We start from the raw sequence: 15832 nt of genomic DNA, 5'->3' as shown, positions 1-15832 counted from the left end.
CTGCTCCACGTGCTTCAAAATTGCTCCAAATGAGCCCCCCAGCCTCTTGGGCTTTATGAGAATGGGTTGTTCCTCAGGGGCCTGGGCAGGGGGCTGTTGGGAACATTCGCCACCAGCAGACACCTGTGTGCCCGCCCCTGCCCCAAATCATGGGTCCCAGGTCACCGCAGCATCCCTGGGCCCTTCTCTACCACAGCTACCGGGCTCAGCCGTTCACATGCTGGGGTCCTACCCAGCTGGCCACCCAGAGGATGTCTCTCATCCAGAAAATTCCACAGACACAAGCAACTCTGCTCTTTAGAGTTAGAATCAAATCATTTCAAAACTTTGCCCTGTGCCTACTCTCTTTCCAAGAGCTTCTTGGAATAGCAAACTCCATGTGCCTGAAGTAGGATTCCAGTGACTTCACCAGCGTGATGCATCTGAGGAGACGGCAGAGAACAGTGAAGGTGGTGGCACAGAGGGCAGATCCGATGAGCACAGAGAGCTTCAGGTCACCACTTGCCTCCAGGCTTCCGCCACTTGGTGGGTGTCCTTCTTCCTGAAAGACCCAGGAGGGGGGTTACTGCCTTCTTCAGCAGATGGAGCCTTGAGATGGCTCTCACTCTGGGGACCCACACCCTAGGCCACCTCACTCCATTGTGGGGAGAAAGGCATGAGACACACCTGGGGAGGGGGCAGGAGCATCTGAGATAGAGACACACCTGGGGGAGGGGGTGACACAGGAGCACCTGGGATGGAGACACACCTGGGGGGGGGGCAAGAGTACCTGGGATGGAGACACACCTGGGGAGGGGCAGCATGGAGTTGGACCAGAGGGCGGAGCCTGCTCACACAAGGATTCTAACCCCCATCGAGCACTCGTATTGTTTTGGCGTGAGGAGGTTTTGGCCACATCACGTACTAGCTTCTGTCTTGAGAAAATGTTTTATTTTTTAGACTCTTAGATCCTTTTAAAAATTCTGAATTGCATTGAAATTAAAACCACATCTGAATAAGCCACATTTCTGTTTTATTAGTATTTAATCATCCTAATACTCAGCCCTTTGCACAAGTCAGATCTTGGTAAAACCAAGTCCAAGTGTCATGATTAGCTGCTTCTCAAGCGCCAGGACTCAAATAACCACCCACGGGAGCTCCCCTTGGCCCCTGGGGCCTAGATCCAGTGGAGGTGGGAAACAGGAGGGCGGCAGAGGGGTGGGGGTCATCCGGTCACTGAGTCCCCTTCGTGACCCCCCCCCCCAGGAGCCCCTTGGGTTCTTTAACTGGAGAAGCCACCTGCGCTCTGGGGCTCAGTCTGCACCAGCAGAGCCAAGCCTGCTGCTCACGCCCTCTGAAAGCAGACAGAAGCCATTAACGGAAGCGCACGTTCCATGCTGGACTGCAGCCTGTAAATATTCAGACAGACGTCAGCATTGCAGACAACCGAGTCATGAGGGGGCGGACGTGCTGGCCTCCTGCACCCTCTGGAGCCACTGTCCTGTGACAGGTTCTTGCGCTTCCTCCCGCTCAGGCTGGCGATGTCCCGCTCCCCACCCTCCTCCCTCAGCCTGCACCTCTCATGCAGCCCCCCACCTGTCATGGCCAAGACAGCCGCCCTCGGTTCCCGAGTGCCCCTCTGCTCTCCACCACTGTGGCGGGCTTCTGCCCACCCCTGGGCATTTCCCGCTCCAGGATCGCCGCCGTGGTGACACTAAAGTGGCCTCGTGTCGCCTCTCCTGAAATCCAGCGCGTCCTCCTCTATAGTGCCTGGCCGGTGCCACCTACAACTGTCACTAAGAAATGCTTTGGATGGTGGCGCTGAGGAATGCGAATGCTCGGCCGGAGCCTGCGACCCAGGGGATGCCCAGGGCACAGAGCAGCTGAAATGCAGGAGCCGCTGTGGCCCGTTTCAGGGCCTACTCTATTTGTTTCAGGGCTCTGGAAAAGTTTTCTAGAGCAGTTTTGAAAGCTTGCAACAAGAAAGTTCCAAGTTCATTGCTTGTTTCTTGAATGTCTGGGTCGAAACTTCCAAAGAGGGGCGTGGAGACCTGGATGTCGTCCCGGCCGGCCCGCAGCAGCACCGCACGCAGGTCCTCGGCAATCATGTCATATTTCTGCTGGTCGAATTTGGACATGGCCAGCTCGTCCTGGGGGTAGGCGGCACCCTCGGGGAAGCAGTCCTTGGGCACCGGAAACTCCACACACTGCAGCTTGGGGAGCTCGCCGAGAGCCACGAAGAGGCGCCTCAGGGCACGGGCCGACAGCGGGTTCCCCAGGAACCGGAGCTCGCGGAGCTCGCGGCATGGGCTCAGGGCTAGGATCAGCGTGCTCACATGGCCGTCTTCGATGCTGCACTCCTCCAGGGTGAGGACCCTCAGTGTCTGGGCAGCCCGGCCCAGCAGCCTGAAGAAGGTGGAGGGGAACAGGCTGACCAAGCTGTGCCCACTGAGGTCCAGCACCTCCAGGTGGGCGGCATGGGTGCTGTTGGCCAAGAAGGCCATATCTGCGTGGTTCAGGGAGCAGTGGGCCAGGTCCAGCACTCTCAGCGGGGTCCTTAGGGGGCTGCAGGGCAGAAAACAGCACAGGTAAGAGGCGGTGCTGGCGGGGAGCTCTGAGGGGATTTAAGATGATTTATCTCAGGGGTCAGCAGACTGCAGCCTGATTTCATTCAGCCCGAGAGCTAAAATGGTTTTTACATTTGTAAATAGTTGAACAAATCGAAAGAAGAATAATACTTCGTGATGTGAAAATTGTATGAAATTCAAGTTTCAGCATCTATAAATAAAGCGTTATTGGAACGCAGCCACACTCACTCATTTACGTCCTGCTTTGGGGTGGCTGTGGCTGCTCTGGGCTGCACTACAGAGCTGAGTCATCGAGACAGCCCGTGTGGCCGCTTGTGGTGAAGAATTAACTTTACCCAAAGACAGGTCTGGCCTCTGTCCTCAGCTCCTGAAATGATAAATCTGTTTTGTCAACAACCACTGTGAATTGAGTAGGAGGTGAGCAGAGCACGTTGGGGCTCGTGCTGGTGGCGGGGCATCGAGATGCGTGAATCGGCAGGAAGAGAGACACCCAGTTTCCCTCTGGATGAAGAGCTGCAGCCCACACAGTTTCAGGGCTGAGAGTCCTTGGAGCCGTGTAGTCGGGCTTCAGCACTGCCTGGAAACTAGGAGACCCTCCCGTGTTGGATGTAGGTGGTGTCGGCGGCCCCACATCGGTAAATCCACAGCTTGGTGAGGCCCTGCTCTGGTCTGTGGTTCTCCAAGTCAGAAACAGCACTCGCACCAGGGAACTTGTGAGAAATGCATGTTCTGGGCCCACCCTCCCCTCCGGGGATGCTGGGCCTGGGTCCAGCGTCACCTGGCTGAGTGCTGAGCGCAAGAGGGTGTGCAGGGTCCTGCTCGCTGTCCCCACCCTTCTTCCTGCTGAGGCTGCCTCTCCCATTCATCTCTGGCACATGTACTCTCTGCTGTCTGCCCTGAGCGCCTGGTGTCTACCCCACAGACCTGCACAGCTGAGCGCCTGGCATCTACCCACAGCCCTGCACAGCTGAGCACCTGGTGTCTACCCACAGCCCTGCACAGCTGAGCGCCTGGTGTATACCCACAGCGTGCTCTCTGCATCCTCACCCAGCTCTGCAGTTGGCAGTTGCTCAGGCCCTGAACTGTGGCAGTTGTTTCTCTTTCCATTTCTCTCATGTCCACGTGCATCCACGAGGAAATCCTGTCAGGTCTCCCTCACGTCAGGTCCAGGCTGAGCACCCCTCACCACCTGCACTGCTCACATTTGGTCCACGCCACAGTCCTTTCACATCTGGACTCGGTGGGGGCCTCCTGTGTGGAAAAGGGTCAACAGAGCAGGCCTGACTGCTGACCTCAGGAGGCCCGCGTCGGGGAGCTTGGATTTGGGGAGGGGTGGTCCCCGGCCCTAGACTGTACAAACAATGGGGTTCAGCGTGAGCACCTGCTTCCTCCTGGGGTCTGGAGTCCTGGTGCGTCCCCCTGAGGCGCCAACCCGGCCGCCCCAGGCCGGGGTCCCTAAGGAGCTTCCTGGTAGCGGGCTGTCATCATACTCTGTGCTGGGCTGTTAAGTGGGTCTGGTGGGGGGGCTCCCGAGGCGCGTGCCTTGCCTCCCCCAGACCTCGCCCACGCGCTTTTCCCCTGCTGGATCCTTCTTTGTGTCCTTTCGTGTCATTATCACAGCCGTGAGGATAGCTGTACGCTGAGCCCTCCGAGGCAATCACCAAACCTGGGTGGTCTTGGAGGGACCGGCTCCTCCTAGTGGATCTTCCCGCTCCATCTGCCCTTCTCTCCACCCTCCATCCAGGTCTGCTGGGTGGGCCAAAGAGCCAGAGTGACCCATGTAAACACGAAGCCGGTCACGCTGCTGTCCTGCTCAGAACCTCCAGGTGCTCTGCTTGCTCAGCAAAAGCTGCAGCCCCTCCCCCACGCCCCTCCCTTACACTGCCCTGCCTGCTGACCCCTGACCCCTCCCTGCTGACCGCGACCCTCTCCCTGCTGACCCTTGACCCTTCCACATCCCCAGCTTGGGCCTTTTGCACCTGAGGGTCCCCCGCCTAGAACGCTCTCCCCAGGCTGTTGCGTGGCCTGCCCGCTCAGTGTGCCCAGGCTCTGCTCAGAGGTCACCTTCAGAGTGAGCCTTCCCTGACCACCCACCACCCCACGCCTCCCAGCCCGACTGAAATACTCGTGGGGCTCTGCCCACTGGTGGCTCAGAGTGTGATGGGCTATGGGACAGCACAGTAGGGGCCGAGCTATCCAGACAGCCTGCCAGGCTCGTGGTGGGCCGTCGAGCTTGTGGGGCACATTCCTCCAGTGGGAAAGGCACATTTGGGCTGAGGACCCAGGCCACCAAATACAGGACTGTCCTGAGGGTCCCAGGGAGCCAGGCACCATGTCAGAGTTTTATTTGTATGTGGGCTCAGTGACCACCCTTCCTGTCGGGAGGTTGGGGTGCCATGGGGAACGAGAGGAAGGGAGCCCCATTCCTCTCCTGGCAGACCTGGGCTGGAGGAGCAGGGACGGGGGACCTAGGGGAGCCAGGGTGCTCTCTGGGGCCAGCTGGGGCCGGTAGCTTCTGGGTTTCCTTCGTATAAAAGAGAAACACCTGTAAGCCAAGGCCTCCCTCAACTAGAAAACACATCTTCACGCTCACTGGCTCAAGAAATAAGGATACTTTTCTATAAATTTTTATAAGTACATTCTTAGCTGGTGACTGACAAAGTGACCCCAGGGCCCTTCTGGGGCTCCAGCCCCCGTTGGTGACCTCCCGTTGCCTGGTGACTGGCTCCCAACCAGCACAGTACAGCAGAAGCGGTGACATGTCACTCTTGAGAGTAGGTGACAAAAGACTGTGGCTTCCATCTGTGGCGCTCTCTGGTTCTCTGAGCAGCGGCCGTGTCGTGAGGCCTGAGGAGAGGCCCACATAGCGCAGAGCCCAGCCACTGCCAACAGCCACGAGCATGAACTTGGAAGCAGATCGCCCGCTGTCCCGTCCTTCAGGCCTACAGCCCAGTGACACCCTGGACCCAAACTGCACTGCTCCCAACTGGAGGCTTGTGGTGTTCAGCCCCAGTGTTGGGGTGACTTGTTATACAACCTCAGTCAGTTAATGCAGTGTAATGAGGTTACCTCGTGTTGTTGGTTTGCTAATTAGTAATTTTCTCTCTTGCTCACTAACTGAACACAGTCTACCGAGTTCTCTCAACGCTCCCAGGTTACACATGGCACCAACCCCTGCTGCGTCACCTCCCGCTCTGTCCGTCCCCTCCTGCTGCTCCGGGCCGGGCATGGAGCAAAGGCTGAGGGGAGCAGGGGCTTGTGGCCTTGTAAGTGATTAGGTCCCCTTTGACCGGCCCTCAGTGCATCTTCAGCCTGGCCCCGAGAGGGCCCCATGTTGCCCTGACCCGGCTGGAGGGGCTGTGAGCAGACTGCTCTTGCCCCACCCTGCCCTCCATCTGGTCACCCCAGACTCACCCGAGCAGTGTCTGGATCTTCCCAGTCAGTGTGGAGAAGGCCACGCTCAGCTCTGTGAGCTGGGTCATCTGGCTAAGCTCCCAGGCGATGGAGGTGAGGAAGGGGTCCTCACCACTAGGGGCGAGGGTGCAGGCGGGGGGCACGTCGAAGGCCTTGGCGGGCAGGGTGAGCGAGATGAGCCGGGGGAAGCCCACCTGGGCCAGCAGCTGCTGCACGTGGCCAGCATGCAGCCGCACGTTATGCACCACATCCAGCCTGCGCAGCTCGCCCGGCCCAGCCAGACGCAGCACGTGCAGGAGCTGGCTGGGGCCCAGGCTGTCCGCCCGGAAGGAGAGGCAGTGCACTCGCAGTGGGGCGGGCCGCGGTGGGCCCAGGGCCCGCACCACCACCTCGAAGTTGCCCTCGGTGACAAAGAGGTCTGTGAGGACCTCGATGGGGTGCCGGGCCCCACGGGGCTCTGCCTGCAGCTCACAGCAGGTCCTGGCCAGCAGCTCGGTGCGGCCCCACCTGCCCAGCGCCCTCCCGCAGGGGCACCGCTGCACCTGCACATCTCGGACGCCTGTGAGGTCGGCCACCCGCAGTCGCCGCCGGCCCCCATCCCGGAGCACGTGGTCCGCAAGGCCCCGCACACAGGCCTCCAGGCAGGCCCTGCAGGCCCGGTCCCGTAGGTCGTCAGGGTGGTCTGCGCTCGGCCCCAGCAGGGCGCCCAGCCGGCACTCCTCCAGCGGCCAGCACTCCAGCAGAACGCGGATCACCTCCGCCTGCTCCAGCAGGTAGCTGGCTTTGAACAGGAGCGGGTAGAGGTTGTGGGCCACACCCTCCAGGCTCTGCCGGGCCACCCGGGGCTGCGACACCAGGGCCTGAGCAGAAATGAAGCGTAGCGACCACATTGTGCCCGCCCGCTCAGTGGAAGGCTGAAGGCAGGAGGGAGCTTTCCTGTGATTCTCCCAAAGATGTGAGCCCTTCTTGCTATTTTTAGCTGCAGCTGTGATGAGCAGAATGTGGCGAGCCAGCCCTGCGGTCATCTGACGGCTATTTTGATCCTAGGCGCCTGTTTGGCTCTAGCTGTGGAGGCGTCTGGTGGCGGCCTGTCCTCATGGGCCTCAGCTGGAGAAAGCAGAGCTGCCTGAGTGCTTGGCTCAGGGGGGCCGGGGCCCCTGAAAAGTGCCGCCCATGCCTACTGCAGGGGTCTCCTGTGCTGGGGGCGGAAGGAAGCCCGTCCTGGGGGCAGCCTCCTCGGGTGGAGCACATAGCCCTGGGCCCGTCCCACAGTCAGAGGAGCAGAGAATGAGGTCGCCCCTGGGCTGACAAACCTTTCCACAGGGTCCCTGGGGGCCGGAGTCCCTCCTTGCCTTATGTCTGGGAGTGATGGCACCAGGAATGGGGTGGCACCAGGAATGCAGGTGGGCATCTTTGAAAACCGTTTCCTGATTTTAAAAAAAGACAAATGATGCCGGACACATGAGGCAGCGACACTTTTACTTGTCCCTTCTCTTCTTTCATCCTCCTCGAGGACCCAGGGCTAGCTGTCGCCTCCCCACTGTCCACAGGAGGGAGCCGTGGCCGGAGCGAGCTAGGAGGACACGCAGCTCGTCCCTTGTGGGCCGGCTTCACTGCAGGCCAGGAGAGGTGGCCTCAGCGCCCCCACAGCTCTCTTGGCAGTCGCCCACCATCTCCGAGCCTCTGTGTCCCCACCTGCAGCCCCAGGACCCATGCGCAGGCAGTGCTGCAGGTAAGAGGGGGTCCTGTGAGATGGGATGCTCTCCAGGGCGTGGTGCACGACTGTTCGCTCTGATGGGGCAGAACATGCCACCCCAGAATACACCGCTTTGGTATAAGGATTATTTTGAGCTGAAGGTGTTTGAACAGCAGCAGGTGAGAAGGACACTGAGCCCTCTCTCCTTCCTAGAGGTGGGAGCTGGAACTCCACCCAAAAGTCGCCCTCCTGGGCAGGAGGAGGAAGTGTTCTCACCACCAGGGTGGGGAGTCAGGCACAAACAGACCTCCGTAACAACTCGCATCTGCCTTCAGCCTCTCCGAGTGTCTCAGGTACTTTTCCACAATTGCATCTCTTTGCTCAACTTAGTACAGAAATGCTTAGGCCTACCCACTCGTGGTCATTTCCTTATGAGGGCTCCCATGTCACCTAAAACTTGCATTAAATAAATCTGTATGCTTTTCTCTTGTTAATCTGTCTTTTGTGACAGAACCCCAGCTGAGAACCTAAGACTGGTGGAGAGAAGTTCTTCCTCCCTGCAGCTCCCAGCACTGATGGTGTTAAATGGTTATTGAATGACCTGAACTGCCCCGCCCCCCACCAAGTACTGGTCTGGGAGGTTGATGGCTGGGACAGAGATAGAGAGAGATAGAGAGACAGAGGGAGGGAGATAGAGAGACAGAGACAGAGAGAGGTAGAGAGACAGAGAAAGAGAGAGTGTGGGTGTGCGGTGAGAGTGTGGGGTGTGAGGTATGGGTGTGGGGTGAGAGGTGTGGGTGTGGGTGTGGTTTGGCTGTGGGGTGTGGGATGTGGATGTGGGGTGTGTGTGTATGAGGTGTGGGGTGTGGGTGTTGGATGTGGGTGTGGGTGCAGGTGTGGTGTGTGAGGTGTGGGGTGTGTGTGCGTGTGTGATTATGGGGTGCAGATGTGGGTGTGAGCGTTGGGTGCATGTAGGTGTGCGTGTGAGGTGTGGAGTGTGGGGCTGTGGGGTGTGGGTGTTGGGTGAGGGATGTGAGGTGTAGAGTGTGGGGTGAGGGGTGTGGATGTGGGTGTAAGATGTTGGTGTGGGTGTGGGTGTGAGGTGTGAAGTGTGGGGTGTGGGATGTGGATGTGGATGCAGGTGTGGTGTGTGAGGTGTGGGGTGTGCGTGTGTGTGTGAGTATGGGGTGCAGGTGTGGGTGTGGGCGTCGGGTGCAGGTAGGTGTGGGTGGGAGGTGTGGGTGTGTGGGCAGGTGGGTGTGGGATGGGGTTGCTGCCCACAGGTACCCACAGGGCCTGCCTACCCAGCCCCACCAACCAAACTCGCATCGGTCCCCCCTCGCAGGCGCGTCGCCCGCTGTTCCCTCTGAGCTTCCGCTGTGCCTCCCCAGGGAGGGTGACAGATGGGGAGGCAGGCACTCCTGTGGCAGAAACAGGCAGGTGGGGGGTGTGCCTGAGGTGGCAGTGGGACTTCGCTCCTGACAGCACCCGAGGGCAGGCAAGGTGGACGTGGACCCCGGAGTGAGCCTGCCGCCCAGGGCCACGTCCCCTCAGGTGCAGGAGCTGGGCTCCCTGAGTGAGGCATGCATGTGATGGCTGGGACACAAGTAGACCAAGTAATAAAGCGTGACCACGTGGTAGAAAACAGGTCTCTTTATTTATGTTCCTAAAGTCTGGGGCAAGTCAGCATTGAAACAAAGTAACACAGAAGACAGTTTACAGCAGCCAGCCAGTCCCAAAGGTGTGGGAATGTTAACTGGTCCTGTTGTAGGTGCCACCGCCTGGGGACAGGGTCTCAGGGGGAGAACGCCAGCGGCAGGAAGCTCGTTAAAGGTCTGGCGTCCACTCAGATCACCAAATGATTATTATTCTGCTCTGCTTAGTGAGGGGTGGTCCTCTCGAGGCACTGCCCACACCGACAGGACCTCCCAGGTGCTGTGCCCCTCCCCCAACCTGGGATCCCCCTGGGAAGCAGGCTGTGGCTTGTCCAGGCTCACAGGTGGTAAGCAGTGGCCCCTGAGCCTCACGCGAGTACCACTCCTGCCACCTACATACAACTTGTTAAAAAGGAAAAGGCTGGCCCTGCGTCCGGAGGCACCTCGGTGGGGCACCCCGGGGACCATTGCCCACGGGCCCGAGTTGCCTGGAGGCTGGAGAGAGAGTCCCAGAGGGCTTACCCTGCTCTGAGACACCCACGCCCACCTGCCTTCACTTGGGAGCTGGGGGTCCGCGTGCTTCCACCTTGGGCCTCAGTGCGGCCTCTGGAGTGTGGCAGAGCTCAGGGCAGCATGGGGGTAGAGGAGCTGCGAAGGCAGGATGGAGGGAGGCCTGGCAATGCCCAGGTTGGGGGGGCCCAGGACGAGGTGACTTCCAGGCCCAGAGGGGCGTGCTGACGGGGTGGCCCATGGCTGGGGGAGCATCAGGAGCCCCCCAACTTGAGTTTCATTGCCAGACCTCATGCCCAGGTGGGGCCGAGCTGCCTCTCTGACTGGGGTTCTCCCTGGAGGAGCCGCATCTCATCCAGACCCATCACAGCTGTCAAAAGAACGACCATTGTCACTCACAATCCCGGGCCTTCACCCACCTGGCCCCTGGCCCCCAGGCCTGTGACGGCACAGTGTCCTGGTCTGGGAGGCACTGCCAGGGTCCTCACACCCGCCAGGCACTCTCAGATTCAGAGACACGAATACTTTCTAAGAAGCAGTTGAGGCCACATGAGGACAAGAACAGGGCAACAGGAAGAAGCGTCCTCTGCAGGGCTTCTTCCCGCGTGGCAGACACTCTGCTAGTCCCTGAGCTCCACAGGCTGGGGCCCGAGGGAGCGTGCAGCGCGAGAGCCAGGAGGGCGGCACCAGACAGCTGTCAGCTGGCATCGGAGGGCGAGCATGGGTCAAGGGTTTCAGCCCTGAAATGTGTCAGTTCTGTTTGCTGTTCTGATCCCACATGAGTGTGTGTATGTCTCATGAGCAGCCGCTCCTGTGAACTGAAAGCACTTAGATGATTTCGAACGTGATTTGTGGAACAGTCTCATTATCTGACTGGCACAAGGAATCCACATTTACATGTAGATTTGTAATTAGATCGCGGACCTACTAGCACAGCTAAAGCCCCTCAGTGCAGGCTTGGCTTCGGGTGGTGAAGGGAGCAGGTGGGCTGGGGCTTATTCTCCCGAATCTGCCCCCTGAACCTGCATGAATTTGGTGGGGGGGCATGGCCCTCGGAGGCACCGCTGCCCCGTTGTCTCCTGGTGCTCCTTTGTGCCTCCCCACTCCTGCCCAAGAATGTCCCGGCTCTGAGATCTCAGTGAAGGAAGTGGCCTCACACCCGAGGAACCTGCAGTGCCGGGGCCTCTTCCTGGAGACGCGGGACTGCCGTGCCCAGGTGGGCAGACTGCGGCTCCCACCCAGGGAATTCCCATACCCAGTCGGGGAAAGCGAGAGTGACAGCCTGGCTGTGGCGATCCGGCGAGCAGAAGGGTTTTCTCACTGGATGCAGCCTGGTCCCCTGGGTGACAGCTGTGCCCTTCTCAAGGCCCTCCCTCCTTTCCTCCCTCATTAGGGGCTGCTAACGCCACTGGGCGGCTACCAGAGGGTTTATGTTTCAGCAAATTGGAAGTAACTGGACGTCACAGCAGGGTCTGTGCTGCAGCTCTGGTGACCTCAGAGCACCCTCTGGCCAGCTCCAGGCCGAGGGTGCGGGCAGGTGTGAGTGGGTGTCAGGGAGGCCCCTGTTCTCCAAAGGAAAGGGCACCGGTTCCCTCAGGAGCTGCTCCTGACAGAGGGGTGCTCTCGAGGGCGCCTCTGGAGGCTGGGGTGGGTGGGAGTGGTCTCCACCAGCCCCCTGGGCTCAGCCCCCTCCTGTTGGAGGAATGCCTGAGCTCTCAGAAATAAGCTCACACCGCCCTTTTGGCTATGCCGGTTACCGGAGGGTTTAGGCGGCGAGACCTCCAGGAAGGTTAGTCAGCGGATGAGGAGAGCAGGGAGCAGCCCCGCCTGGCCAATACGCCCCTCCTGGGAGCTGTTAATGTCCCACCATGCACCTGAGCTTCGGAAGCACCAGGAACAAGGCAGAGACATGGTCAGGCAGCCTGGGTGGCGGCCAGCCCAGCACCTTAGGGGTTATGGTAAATGAGAGAATCCCCCTCTTACGTCGGGGGAAGCCGGGAAAGCCCGATACTTATGGGGGGTTTTGCCTGCCAGTCAAACCACTGTCCAGAAGCCTCAGACATGAGGGGTTTTGTTCTGGCGAAAGGGGAGGGAAATACTAATTAGAACAGCATAACTGGTCGTCAGAGTGATCACGGGCACGTGGACTAAAGACCTCCTCCCCAGACTCAGCTCAGCACACCCTCAAAATCGGACCTGCCCTTCTGATGCTGCCTGGGAGGTGAACTGAGGGCAGCTCTCCGAACTGGGACGAGCTTGCTGAAGTGGCGGTGTCTACCACTTGGGGTGGGCGAAGGCCACCTGATCACACAGGCCGGGCCACGTCCGGAGAAGAAAGTCTCTTTGAAAGACGTGACTTGTGGTTCCTGTCCATCAGCCTCTTTTCTTGGTTACCTCTGTCCCTCCCTCTCAGGGGAGGATGTCCTTGTGTGTACATCCAGGGCGGTGTCTGTCTGTGTCTCTTGCCCTTCCTACAACAGGCTGGGGCAGATATCGAGGCCCTCCTGACAGCCCCATCAATGTGGGGAAACACTGCGACTTGCCCAGGGATGCGACCCCTGGGAAGGGCAGGATTTCGGGCCTGTGAACCTCCCTGGAAGGGCCCCTCTAGGTGGAGCCCAACCCTCGTCCTGCAGTGGTGGGTTCCAGCCTGCTCCTCACCGGGTTCAGGAACCATCTTGGCTGACCGGCAGCCCTCCTTCACCCAGGACTGTGAGATTTCTGATAAGGAGGGTGGCTTCCAGGCCGGCCCGGAGTCGGGGGCCACCACTGAGCCTGGAACCAGCACGTGCTGATGGTACAGGGGCAGGCCTCCGCATGGAGGGCAGAATCTAGGCGGCCGAGAGGCCCGTGAGTCTCCCTCACTAAGTGACTGGGAACCGCCCAGGGACGGAGCCAGGCCTTGGGTTTCACAGCCAGGCTGCCGGCACCTGGCGCTGTGGTGGGGGTGGGGAGCCAATTCACATGCAGAGTGACCCACGACAGGGGGTCGGGGGTGTGTGTGGGGGTGGTCTGTGGTCCCGCAGCCCCGCATCACTTGGGTAGGCAATGACCCCCCACAAGCACCAAGGCTTCTCAGAAGAGGGGTACTCACGGTCGTGGTGAACTGGCCTCCGTGGAGCTGTGGCTGAGAGCCCCTCCTGGGAAGAGCGGGGGAGGCGCTCTGGAGGCCCTCATCAGAGAGCACCCCAGGGAGGCCCGGGCCGCTGCCCCCCGACGCGCACTGTGAAGACACAGAGCTCCTGATCCCTGGGAAGAGGAGCAGAGTTAGGGCCAGGCCACCAGCGCGACCACGTGCCCCTCCTGCCTACGGTGCCGGGCGCTCAGGGGCCCCTGAGGCTTGTAAATGGAGAATGAGGCGTTTTCTGCTCAATGTTCAGATTCATAACGGGACAACCTCTGAGGCTGGGTCAGAGCAGAAGGGACGGCGTTGCTGGAGGTCAGACACCACTTGTGCTCATGGACCAGTGCTTCCTGACCTGCTTGTCTGAAATCAGAGCAGATCCAGTGTAGACGCGGGACCGGGAGGGAGTCTCCACAGCAGGAAGCCTCCGGCTCACACAGGCGGCTCCGGGATGTGCACGTCAAAGGGGAAAAACAGAAAATGAGGCCAAAGAAGGGCCACACGCCCGAAACAAAACGCTGGAACAAGACGGGTGTGGGCGTATGGCCTCCCCGAGGTCTTCCCGCGGAGCTGTCGGGGGCCTGGCCTGTATCACCCCAGACCGAGCCGCAGCCGAGGGTCCAGGCCGTGGGGTGGCATCCCATGGCGGGGACCTGCACTCTGGGCCCCGTGTGGGCACAGTCACAACCTCCCGTGTGGCGGGCGGGTGGCTTTCCCCACACGCTTCTTTGGAGTAGTCAAGAGTGTTGTTTCTGCCCCGAGCTGAGGCGGCCGAGCTGAGCCCTCCAACATAGCCCTCCACTTCGTCCTTACATCCTGGCTCCGGTGCTGGAGAGTGCAGTTGCTCTGGGCTGGCCATGCTGCTGGGCATGTCCCCAGTGTGCTTCCCGTGCAGTGGCTGCTGCCTCTTCTGAGCAGGTCCCAGAAGTACCTGGCCCACCTGGGCTCCCCTGCAGGTGTCAGGTGCAGAGACGGTGGCTGGTGGCAGCACACACAGACATGTTTTCATGGTGGCAGTAGCACATTTTGGGCTCCAGAGGACTCTTGTCCCAGGTGGTGTGGCCCCAAGGACGGGCCGCACTGGGGCTGTGGAGGGGGTTTCTCCAGGAGACCTCGCCGAGCTGAGGAAAGCTGAGACCTGCGGTCTACACACGCAGGCCGCTGAGGTGGCCAAAACCAGCGTGAGCTCCGCCAACAATGTCCCCTTGCTCCTCGCGGGAGTGTGTGCTGGCTGGCACTTTCACAAGATGCTGCTTCGCTGGGATGTCAGTGATGTACAGTAAACTGCACATCTCTGAAGTGTGCAATCTGACAGCAGTGAACACACACACACCGGCGTGCCCTCCATGTACCGTGACACGCGTGTGCCCGTGGTCAGGAGAGCACACGTGTGTCGCTCACGCACCCCTTGTGCCCGTTTCCACACTGCAGTGCGAACTGACCGGGCGAGTCCAGGCTGCTCCTCCTCCTGGGCCCTCTGTCTGTCCCCTCCCCCTCCTGGGCCCTCTGTCTGTCCCCTCCCCCTCCTGGGCCCTCTGTCTGTCCCCTCTGCCTCCTGGGCCCTCTTTCTGTCCCCTCCCCCTCCTCGTCTACTTCTTTTGGACTGAGTGTTCCTTATGACTCCATTTTATCTCCTTTGTTGGCGTATTAGCTGTAACTCTTCCGTTTGTTATCTCAGGTGGTTTTGGGTTTATAATCTATATGTAGTGCACCATAATCTACCTTCATGTGACATCGTTTCCCCATGAAGCCTCAGGACAGCGAGTCCCTCTGGCCGAGCGTGGGCCTCGCACACAGGCCTCGAGGGCATCAGTGCTGTCTTCACACTGCCCGGTTTGAGCGGCCAGTTACCCTCCACAGAGACGTGAACAGAAGAGGAAACCTGCACGTGCCCCGTGGACCTCCTTTCTAGACACGCAGCATCCTTTTCCTTCTCCCTGAAGGCCGTCCTTCAACATTTCAGGTCTGCTGGTCATGAAATGTTTTAGCTTTGCTATGTACGAACATGTCTTTATTTCACTGTTTTTGAAAGATGTTCTGTTGGCTATGAATTCTGTTTTGACAGTTTCCATTTAAGTCCCTAGAGATGCCGCGCACTGCCCTCACCTGCGGTGTTTCCGACAACACCGGCCGCCGTCCTCCCTTCTCTCCCTCGCTGGTTCTGCCCCATCTGACTCATTTCCTCTCATCGTGTGTATGTCTCCTCCCTCTGTGCTGCAGGTGCTCTGGTGGGAGGCCAGCTGTGGATCCACCTTGTCGGGTGTGGGGGCTCTGTTCTGGGACGTGGCCAGGTTGCCTGGAGACCGTGTGACGCTCTCGGGTCTTGCTGTCACAACCAGGTGGTGCGTCAGGAGCAGCGTCCTGTCTGGTCACTCCTTCCTCCTGAGGCAGGCCCTGCTGAGGCCTCGCCCCATGGCCCGGGGATCGTGAGCGTCCCCATCTGGCTTTGGGGACAGCAGGCAGGTGAGTGTGCAGGAGCGTTCCAGCCTCTCAGAGGTTTCCCGGCCCTGCGTGGCCTCCTCACACGCTGTGCTGACCAGTACTGTGCTGGACTCTGGGGCACCCATCTGTCAGCGGCCTCTCGCTGCTCAGCTCTCTCCTACTCCGCCCTGCAAACCCACTGTCTTGGTCTTCCCCACTCGGGGGTCACTGGGCTCCCTGCACCGTGGCCTGGGAACCCTCGAGGCGGAATCATCTCCCTGTCTCTCAGGGTCACGGCCCTTTGTAGCCGGATGTCCTGTGTCTTGAAATCTTTCGTTTCATGTATTTTGTCGGTTTGTTGTAAATCTGTTCCTTGCTACCTCATCTTGGCTGGAAGTGGAAGCTTTTTCTTCAATAAAAGAAAAATTCTAATTTGTTTGAAAAC

General features: G+C 59.7%; 2 protein-coding genes across 4 annotated transcripts in view; both read right to left on the bottom strand.

Annotated features, from left to right (window-relative positions):
• Window positions 1–1898: 1898 nt before the first annotated feature.
• Window positions 1899–6871, bottom strand: LRRC14B (leucine rich repeat containing 14B). Its single transcript, XM_014795019.2, has 2 exons — window positions 5982–6871; window positions 1899–2544 (listed from the first exon to the last, which is right to left on the bottom strand). The coding sequence occupies exons 1-2, from the start codon at window positions 6869–6871 to the stop codon at window positions 1899–1901; spliced, it is 1536 nt and encodes a 511-aa protein (XP_014650505.1).
• Window positions 6872–9315: 2444 nt separating this feature from the next.
• Window positions 9316–15832, bottom strand: part of PLEKHG4B (pleckstrin homology and RhoGEF domain containing G4B) — an 84006-nt gene continuing 77489 nt past the window's right edge. The window contains exons 22-23 of one of the 3 annotated variants that reach the window (XM_087443063.1): window positions 12937–13091; window positions 9316–10212 (exon numbers count right to left, since the gene is read on the bottom strand). In XM_087443063.1, the coding sequence (XP_087299189.1) occupies window positions 10207–10212; window positions 12937–13091 (161 nt within the window). In that variant the 3' untranslated portion in view covers window positions 9316–10206. Of the gene's footprint in view, window positions 13092–14553; window positions 15797–15832 lie in introns of those variants that run through there. The other 2 variants (XM_087443062.1, XM_087443064.1) reach the window with 2 other exon arrangements.

Source organism: Ceratotherium simum, chromosome 18 (genome assembly GCF_057802395.1).
Source record: "Ceratotherium simum simum isolate JZ-2026a chromosome 18, ASM5780239v1, whole genome shotgun sequence".
NCBI lineage: Eukaryota > Metazoa > Chordata > Mammalia > Perissodactyla > Rhinocerotidae > Ceratotherium > Ceratotherium simum.
Note: the sequence above shows the minus strand (reverse complement) of the source record. Positions and strands in the feature narration are given on the sequence as shown.